At 44.1% G+C, this 9,907-nt stretch overlaps 1 protein-coding gene across 9 annotated transcripts; it reads left to right on the top strand.

The window, feature by feature from the left end:
- The first annotated feature begins 86 nt into the window (after positions 1 to 86).
- On the top strand, positions 87 to 8,034 carry LOC119363317. 9 transcript variants are annotated; one of them, XM_037628650.1, is made up of 6 exons: positions 87 to 1,343; positions 1,708 to 5,574; positions 5,678 to 6,289; positions 6,665 to 6,752; positions 7,436 to 7,521; positions 7,943 to 8,034. In XM_037628650.1, exons 1-2 carry the CDS (start codon positions 120 to 122, stop codon positions 2,035 to 2,037), a joined length of 1,554 nt encoding a protein of 517 aa, XP_037484547.1. In that variant the 5' UTR covers positions 87 to 119; the 3' UTR covers positions 2,038 to 5,574; positions 5,678 to 6,289; positions 6,665 to 6,752; positions 7,436 to 7,521; positions 7,943 to 8,034. The 9 variants fall into 9 exon arrangements, with proteins under 9 accessions (XP_037484547.1, XP_037484553.1, XP_037484550.1 ...); XM_037628656.1 differs by having other exon boundaries at positions 1,708 to 2,286; positions 5,678 to 5,720; positions 5,929 to 7,521; XM_037628653.1 differs by having other exon boundaries at positions 5,678 to 5,720; positions 5,929 to 7,521.
- The last annotated feature ends 1,873 nt before the right edge of the window (positions 8,035 to 9,907 follow it).

Here is a 9,907-nt window from a genome sequence, read left to right as displayed (position 1 = left end):
GTTGCGTTTTCAACAAATGGGCCGGCCCACAGTCCTACTGCTCTTCCCCAACTCCTAAAAAAAGCTCGCCATTTCTTCACGAAAAAAGTCCCCTTTTCTGAGAGCTCCCACCCCACGCCATGTCCACCCTACCATCGTCGCCGCCGGCGAGACCCCCACCGCCCGCTCAAACCACCATCAGCGCTCTCTGCGACGACCTGCTCCGCAAGATCTTAGCCCGCGTCCCCGAGCTCCCGAACCTCGCCCGCGCCGCCTTCTCCTGCTGCGCCTTCCTCCGTGACGTCCGCTCGGACCCCGCCTTCCGCCGCCGCTTCCGCTCGCTCTGCCCGCCGCCCCTCCTCGCGTTCTTCCTTGAAATTTACATGGATCTGGTCCTGGTCTACCCCTCCCCCTGGCGCCCCTCCGACACGGGCCTCGCCGACGCCTTCCGCGGCGCCGATTTCTTCAAGACCCGCCGCATGCACGGCCTCAAGCACGTCGACGACTCCGGGTGGGAGTTCGACTACATGTTGGGCGACGAGATTCAAATCGCCCACCGGAAGCAGCGAGCCAGCTACAGCCCGCTGAGGCAGGCCCTGTCCCTTTACCCCGACAGGCAAGTTTTGAAGGACAACAGCTTCCTTGAGTTCCACACGCTCTCCTACCAGGAGGACCAGGGGCTGCAGCATGTGGTCTGCATCCGCCATGACCGCTATTGGGCGCGGGCAAGTGTCGCTCTCTTCTCATCCAACACCATGGAGTGGCAAATTTTCCCTTGGGTGGAAACAAAGGCCCTGGGCCTGGTGCCCAAGAATGCCAGAAGCTCTATAAACCCTGGTAAGGTGGTTGATGGATTCATATACTGGATATTTCCGAAGGGAGCCGGTATGCTCGTGCTCAATGCGACGACATCTCAGTTCCACCGAATGGATATGCCGCGGCCCTTGAGTACGGTGCTCTTTACTACATTCAAGCTTGGCGAGACCAAGGACGGGAAGCTCTGTATCGTGCACCTAAATTTTGAGGGCATCAATGATGGGATGCTTTTTGTTTGGTTGTGGGGAAAAGATAGCGATGGTGTGGAGAGATGGATGTTTGACAAGTCGTTTCCATTGTGCGCAATTGTTGAGTTCATTAATTGTTCAATGGTAATTCATTCCAAAGTAGGAATTTTGTCAGTTATTGATGGCTTTGTGTACCTGTCAGTTGCTGAATGTCGGAACCGTAGTAATTCTTCAGAGTGGTTCCTATCATTTTGCCTGGAGACTTCAGAACTGCATCAGCTCTTTGAGGGCCCATATCAGAGTCATCATGATGCCCATCCCTATGTCATGCCGTGGCCTCCTTCTTTGGTATACAACAAGGTGAGCCCATGCTTATGTGGGATGGTTCCGGTGAAATTTCTTCCTACCTTTGGTTTGGTCTCCAGATTGTATGTTACTGTAGTCTTGTTAAAGCTGTTATGAAACAGTTAGTTTGTCTCCAGAGTTTTCATTTTTCTTACCATGAGGTTTTGTGCAGATTAAGCACATGGCACTTGCTGATATTTGTATTTTGAAATTTTATACACTAAAAAGACTCCATGATAATTGGTAACTACCATGAGATGGTTATTGTGGAGCATTTTACTTTTGTTGCTTGTGTTAAAGATAAAAGGTTGGTCTGTATCATTAGGATCTATAGGCTTGCATGAATGTACACTCATGTTTTTCTTTTTCTTTTTGACAGGATGGTTCAGAAGCTAAAGTTACTAAAAACTGTGCTGCAGAGGATAGTCCTGTGGGCAAAGAAAAACCTCGTCCTATCCTTATCACAGCATTGCAATCTTTCAAAGAAGCTTTGATTGATGATGATGAAGCAAATACTACCGAGGCAGCAGCCTTTTTCACAATTGAGGATGAGAAGATGTCTCTCATGAGAAAAATGGCTACTTTGGATGTACGATTGACAAATGCAAGAGATCATGTCCTGAGGTTAAGTGCTGACTCTGCAAAATTGAATATACCATGTCTTGATGATGATTGCCATTTCTGCTTTCTTTCACAAATTCACAGTTAGATGGACGATGAAGTTAGAGTCAGTTGAACTTACATTTCTGAGAGGATGCTTAATATTCGAAGGCTCGAGTGAGGTTCTGAATCCTATAAAATGGAGCAACTTAACCTACCATGGATAGTGATTTTTTAGGGATGCTGGTGCTTATGAATCCACAGCAGGGTTTGTTGATCTACAGCGTGGGATTGGATTTGTGGTGGTGATAACTGACAAGTAAAGAGCAGCTGCATGGTTGTTGCCAGCTCTTTGAGGGTGAGTTAACTTGCCTGTGCATTGTTAGTGTACCCCTTATCTAGGTAGATGTCAAGGCCTCATGGTTATGTGAACAACATTGCTAGTTTTATGTTGAATGATTGCTTTGTCTTTTGTGCAACTACATTTGAACCAGGAGATTGTATCGCTATGTTATCCTTTTCAAGTTTCACCTATAATAATTTGCAGCCTTTATGGGTGTCAATATTTCCAACCTTTCGGTGCTAGAGCTATTGTGTTGTTTAGCTTACCAGGGTGCAGTTTAAATTGCCATGGTAACTCTAGAATTCTTCTTTTGTGATGAAGTAACTCTGGAGTTCTGAAATCATTAAGATGTGATTACCTGAGCTTTTCCTGAATATTATGTGTCGTCATAGTGTTGCATGTTGAAGTGCCCTCTCTTTTGATAGAATAGTCCATTCTTGTTTTGTCCCAAGTCACAGTTGTTTCAGTCTGAGCAAATGTATAGAAAAATTGAACACATAAGACATAAACATTTTGAACACCTAAAACATAAAAAAAATTGACACTTAATTACTTATTTTTCATCTATAACCTCCTGCAATTGTCCAAAAACACCTAGTGTTTGTTCAGAAAATTCAGAGAATGTAAGTGCATGAATGCTGTAGGGAAATTGGATAGACACCTTATCGTCTTCATTGACCTGAATAGTCGTAAATGGACGCCATGATGGCTTCTGTATTTCTTCCTGCCAATACGAGACCAACCTTGCAGCTTAAGCCCGTCCTTTTTATTCCAACAATGGTGCCGCCACTAATCGGCATGTTCTCGAAACCCTGCACATTATGATCATTTCAATGAGGAAAACTTTTAGTAACAATGTAACTCCTCCCAAATAGAGCAACTAGAACTTTCAAAAACTATGGGCTTTTAATTTACCTGCATCAAATCTTGGCGATTCTCTTGGAGCTCTTTGTTATTAACCTGCTCTCTGTTGAGGTCTTGCAATGAATCTTTCATCCTTTTCCATTCCTCATCCAGAATATTTCTCACATACGTCATTACCGCATAAAGATGTTGATGGTCTTCCTTTGGGAGCTTCTCCCCTGCTTGTAGTCTGTTAGCTATGAATGTAGCGATAATCTCTAAAAGTGGGAGTGCCAATATTTGTCTAGAGTTCCACTGAAACCATCTTACGCTGACTCTTCCTGATACTAATTTAGGGGGAATACTGCCTGAATAGCATCTGGATTGAATGAGGGACTAACACTGAAGCTAATTCTAGCATTAAAATGGGGGTACAGATAGATGATCTGAATTCGACATTGTTTTAACTCCCAACTACATGTTTTCGCTTGTAAAGAAGGGCAAGTACTGCTCTCTGATACTGCCTCTCTAAGCATTTGTCATCCATGATCAGTAAAAACAGAATTCGGCATCGACATATATTCGCTTTTTCAGTGTGCATTCAGCATTACCATCTGTAACTTCTTTTTTTATAACTGCGGACATCGGTGTTCATTTTCGAAATGACACTCTAAAGTTGAGGTGAAAATTCAGCACTCTGAAAACTAAAACTAAACATGTTACAGAGTTTAGATAAGAAATACATAACCCTACCTTCTCCAGTTCATGCAGCGCCAGATCATGGTCAGCCAGCTTGCTCTCTCCACCTGCCATGTCTAGTGTGTTGACCTCCAAAGCACACTAAAACAATAAAAACAACACAAGACTATGTCAAGATGGCGAAAGCAAACAAACCTGGTCATACTGCGAGGGGAGGTAGCTTGTTGGTTATTATTTATTGTTAAGGAGTATCAATGAACTAACAATCTAGCTAAAAAGAACAAAGATTCATGTGAATATATAGAATTTCCACTCAAATCTTCTCAACACTGCATACTCCCTCATTCAGGCAGTAGACAAATAAACAAACACACAAACCTTCTAGCATCGAATCTTTTTAGATAAATTCAGTCATCAAACCTTTTTAGATGAACTATGGTGGCCTGTAAGCAGGGCAGGTGCTATCTATTACTTTTTCTCTGAGCATATGCTGGAATTGCGGTCCATGGTCAATACAATATGTTGGCATACAGTTCCAATTTTTGGCTGAAAAAAATGCAGCCAATCTGGATTTGGAAATTCCACTTACTGCCCATAGCTGTTTTTTTTCTAACAACCTATATCGATGTTCTTTTGCAAAATGATACTATGAAGTTGAGGTGAAAATTCAACACCCTGAAAGTGACACTATGAAGTTGAGCTAATGCTAATTCTATAGATTATTTGAATTTATAGTGTTTTGCTCCCAGCTGCATATGTACACCATGTTGTGTTGGATTATACGTCGCTGTAATTTTTTGGCTATAAACTTGCAATTCAGGGTTAATTTATAACTTCATTTCAGATCAATCCAATGACCAAAATTCGGCATGCTGCTGTAATTTTTTGGCTATAAACTTGCAATTCAGGGTTAATTTGTAAAAACATGCATTTCACAACCGTTTCAGCCAGATTTGAGCATTCGACATTACTACTGTAACCCATTTATTTTTACAACTGTTGAATATTGGTGTTCATTTGCAAGACTATGACTTGGCTTGGAGCAGGGCCTTCGGAAGTCCTGGGAATAGCTTCCAACGATTGTAATACTCCGGTGATTGAGTAATGAAAGCTTTATTTCCGCAAAAAAAATCGGCATCTCTTGTGTAGAATAGTAAAATACCGACGGCGGCAACGATCGCGGGAGTTGGTTCTTTTCTCTTCCCATTGGCACGCCGCCGCCGGGAACAGGAACAGGGGATGAAGAGAGCAGAGCAGAGCATATGTACGTAGGTGGTGGCGGCGGGGAGGGAGCTCCCGCGACTCCGTTTCTGGGGGGCCGCACCGCAGGCTATGTACAGTCTCCCTGGCCTGGCGGCGAAAATGGACGCCATATTTGGTGGTTGGTGAGGTAAATCGAAGAGTGGAGAAGCAGAGGCATCGGCGGCAACCGTGGCCGGAATCGGGGAAGAAGGCCGGGTCGGGCGACGAAAGCGGCCTTTTTCCCCAACTCAGCTCGGCGACCTTTTTTCTTTTCTTTTTCGCTGAGAGAGAGAGGGAGAGAGAGAGAAAAGGAAGGAAGGAAGGAAAGATGGTCTCCGTCGTCGTACTACGTGGGAACAGAAGCGAATGTTTGCGTATGTGGCGGAAAAAAAAGGAAAAAAGAAGCTCGAGTCGGGATGCAACTGCAAATACTAGCCGGATTGTCGAGGCGCTGCAAGTTACCCGATCGGGCCTCTATGTCCAGATGCGTCAGTAAGAGTTGTAGTCCAACAAACACACGTACGATGTGTTTCCTTTTCCCCTTCCTCAATCTGCCTTTTCCCAGTTGTTCTCGCTTCTTTGAGCATGGGCTGATGTGTAGGCTTGATCTATTATTTTGCAGGTCTTGCTCGCTGTTGGTTGTAACATCATCGTCTACCAGACAGGTTTGTCTGATTCGAGATTCAATTTTTTTGCCCGTCCATGCATCTTTGGTTCTATCTGCTAGGCAGTTGTTTTCTTTGAATGGCTACATGTACTTCTATAGCTTGTTAATTCCTTCTCAGCTTGTTTTATTTTATATGCATGTGTACGGACAAACTAATGTGTCTTTGTGTTGGTCGTTCCTTCCTTCCGACATCGCAATTATTTTAGATGCTGGCCAGTTAAGGTTTGTTGGAAATAATAGTGGATGTTGGGCTGCCTCCACACCGCAAGATATGGAGATGGTTGACATCGGAACCGGTGGTTGAGGTCGAGTACGCCTGGTTGTCGTCGCCGTCTACATCCGTCACGGTGCTGCTGCAATGGCTTTTCCTCTTCCTATTGCTTTTATTCTCTCCTGTTATCCCTTGGTGCTCATAATCGCAGGACGACACTTGATTTTAGTGTGAGGAACTTGCTGTTGCTAGCACCAGATTCAGCAGGGAGGATATCTATGAGGCCTTTCATTCTTGTGGGATTCCCACACATCTTGCAAGTTTAAGGGGGTGAGCTCAGCTGAATGTGCGCCGAGGTATGGTACCTTTGCAAGCCGAGTATCTTGCTCTAATTTGTTGACAGGGTAAGAGGTACAGTCACCAATCCATAGGCACTTCTGCACTTTTTCGCTATTTCTTGGTCACATGGCTGATTTATTTTTCAAGATCTATGTGGAAGATCATCATTATGTTGAGTTTTAGTGAGAAAAGTCATTGTCGCTCTATCTTTGGTTTTTGATTTAATGTACTACTTCCATCATTTCTCCATGAGGTGGAAAAAGGATGGGTAGAACATCTAAGGCAAATAATCATATATTTTTTATGACGCAAGGTGTTATTTCAGCTACAATAACGATCCGATTACAAATCCATGTGTAACGTCACTGTTTTCTGCTACGTTTGTTATTCAGGTCCAGTAGCCAGTGGTTCTTTGCGGAATTGTTCAAAAGGACATTTTGAGGTGCTTGTCCAGATGTGCTTATTTCTCTTCAGTGACAGGTCAATCATATATTTCTTTCATCTAAACTTGTGCTTTGTTATCTACAAACTAATAGGTCGTTCTATCTACATACTATCATGCCATGAAACTGTGATAGGTTTGTCCCTGTTTTTGATTGTGTTGCCAAATCATTTCAAAATATGTCCTTCATACAGAGTTAGAATATTTTAAGGTTACAATGGCAATCTAAAATAATGGAAGCTTTTCAACATTACCAAAGTTCCACTCCTGTTTCTATTCATTTTGGTCGCTCTAGGAATTTCTAGCTCATTTGTATGTACCTCTGGTTATGTTATTGTTGAAAATTGAATTAGTAAAATAGCTTGTGGTAAAAATAAGAATGAAAGTCTATAAAAAATCCCTAAATGTTTTCCCCTTAGGACAGAGTTGTTGTTTTTGAGGAGCAAGGTACACGATATATATGCAGGGCCTCTTTGGTCAACGTCTAGAGCCAATGCATGTTCACTTTACAAAAAAAGGAGAGAAAATCTTCATGTGTTTCAGCTGCTTACTCGTGGTGATGCCAACATTTTGCTATTGCAAATGTTACTGGTTCTCTCATATCAATATCACCTTCTTTTCGGTTGCAGCAAACATTACTTGAACTTTCTTGAGTTTGTTTACAATTCCGAACTCCTCAAATTGAACGGCTCATCTACTGAAGTACTTTGTTTGTGTACAGTTTTGTAGGAGTTTGGAGTACTCTGAGCACCTACCTGTAGTGTTCCATCAAAACTACTTGCACAACAGGAGTTTTGCTTGGCACGGGTAATCTTCCTCTCCTCCCCCCTCACAGTCTCTAGACGCCCTCTCCCTCTAGATCCAAATTTAGCTCTTACGTGTAAGAGTTTGCATCATGAATGAAAGCAGAGTTGATTCTCATTTCAGTACTAGGTGGGTAGGGATTAATCCATCAAAATGAATGATTATAGTTAGGAAACCTGCCAATATGGTAATATGTATTATTAATAAGATTTTAAATTAATTTAGAAAGGAAAAGAATGTGTTTTTTCTATTTAGTATTTAGTATTTCTGGAAAACTATATGTGTTCTTGCTAATTTCATACTACTATATTACAGTGGTACATGCTCTTGCTTGTCTACAAAATTTCATTGTTGCATCTAACCCCTAATCGTGAAGGTGAAGCAATTGTTAATTGTTTATCTTTATCTTTCTTTCCCTTTACAGCCTACTTGAATGGATATGGTTCGTGAGAGGCCATTTCTTATGCATCAGGTCCTGAAGGTGGATGTTGCTTGTTTAGATATCTATGATTCCAACTTATTCAAAACAGTTCATGTCATACTGGATGCTATTTTAATGAGAGTGGCTTCGAACAATATGGCATGACCATATTTGTTTTCTCTTTGGCCAATAATGAAATGATCTTTGTGCATATAAAATGGTTATTGATACCATAATTCTTGGTTTTAATTAGCTTCTTTCGCTAACCGGTTTAGGCCATTCTACTATCTTTAATACAATCCACATTGCATCATCTTTTCATTTACGCATACTACTTATTCACTACTAACATTGCTTCTAACTGGCTTCTTGCGCCATTGGCGCAACCGGGTCATCTAGTTAGATGAAACGATGCTCAACATACCTAGAATGTTGTGGGCAATAAAAAAAGAAGAAAACATAAGTGAAGCGCACAAACATTTTACAAAAATTAACCTCGCCATGATAACATTCGTGTCCCATGGATATTTATTCACGGGTGGGTAATGGATTGGCTCGTGGATATTGACATGGATCTACATTTAGTTTTGCCTAGCAATTCTGCCCATTGCCAACCCTACATGTCGAGCCATAGCGTGCCGATGGCCGGCATTGGTGAGCTCCTTGCAGTGGGTGCCCTCACTTGCGACACGTATCAGCTCCACGCTATCGTCACAACCGTCGTGCTAGCCCAAGAACTGGCGCTGCTCAAGCACCACTTCCTGGACATGAGGATTTAATATACAGACGTATCGTTTAGGCCAAGAAATACACTCCCCCTCCTTAAATCATTCAATATATGGACGTCAAGAAAATAGATAGTCATTTTGGGTGCAAAACAAGTGCAAAAAAACTTGTCATATAGACGACACATGCTCCATCCTTCTAAGAGAAAAATGCATGCTTCAATCATGGGAAGGGAAAAGATAGGGGCATGTCGAGGGTTGTCTGGACCTCCGAGGGGGAAGACAGGGGCATGTTGGGTGGTTGTCTGGACCCTCGACGGGCTTTGTTAAGGTCCATGTCGACGTGGCACTCAGACGTCGTGGGGATAGGGGAGCAATTGCAGCAGTGCGCCGGGATGAGGTGGGTATTTATCTGGGAGCTTCAACGATCTCTGTCCCTGAAACACCTTCTTAAGCTTCACATGGACTTTCCATTGTCTGCTCAAAATCACCTATCGACTACCTACGAGTGGACCACCTCTCGCGGCCTGGGTGACTTGGGTCGCCTCGATACTGCTCTTTGGCGAGATATCGCCCAAAGGACTCCCCTTGTTTTGCTCCATCTCCAAGGTGATTATTGGCAGTGGCACCTCTATTGCTTTCTGGATCTTTGGATCACACAACACTAGCAGCCCAATTCAGAAAGAATTTGTTGGGCCAAAGGTTTATCCTCCCCCTCGCTCCGCCCTCTCTGGTGAAACGGGGGAAACCCTAGTCTGTCGCCGCCAGGACCTCCCACCACCCCTTCCCCGCATCATCGCAGCCGGAGGGGACGCCGGCGAAGCCCATGGGTGCCCAGGGAAGGGGGCGGCGGGGCTCTCATTTTCTTGCCTGATGGCGTTGCTTCTCGGGTGAATCGACCGTCCAGTTAGGCGGGCCGCGTACTTCCTCCATGGCGGCGACATCTTGCTCGTCCTCGACGGCTCCGTATAACTCGAGGTGGAGGGTGTGCAGCGGTGGGCGCGCATGAGCGGCCATGCAGACTAATCCGGGCCTCGAGGGCCTCCTCCATGTTCGCTCGGATAGGGGCAGCACATGAGGCTCTCTTCGGCTGTCGTGGCGAGGTGTCGGGCTGGAGACCTCTGGTGGTGCTGTTCTGGGTGAGCGTCTGCGGCGCTCGGCTCGTTAGCTCATGCGGACTGGTTCCCAGACCGGCGAGCTAGGCAGTGGAGGTGGATTTGGGGTGGAAGTGGGTGGAAGAAGT

The sequence above is a fragment of the Triticum dicoccoides genome, chromosome 2B (genome assembly GCF_002162155.2).
Source record: "Triticum dicoccoides isolate Atlit2015 ecotype Zavitan chromosome 2B, WEW_v2.0, whole genome shotgun sequence".
Classification (NCBI taxonomy): domain Eukaryota; kingdom Viridiplantae; phylum Streptophyta; class Magnoliopsida; order Poales; family Poaceae; genus Triticum; species Triticum dicoccoides.
Note: the sequence above shows the minus strand (reverse complement) of the source record. Positions and strands in the feature narration are given on the sequence as shown.

Coding starts and splice junctions, on each gene's coding strand:
- LOC119363317 (XM_037628656.1), top strand. CDS start 120: ATGTCCACCCTACCATCGTCGCCGCCGGCGAGACCCCCACCGCCCGCT. Junction 1,344..1,707: donor CTTCTTTGGTATACAACAAG/GTGAGCCCATGC, acceptor TCTTTTTGACAG/GATGGTTCAGAAGCTAAAGT.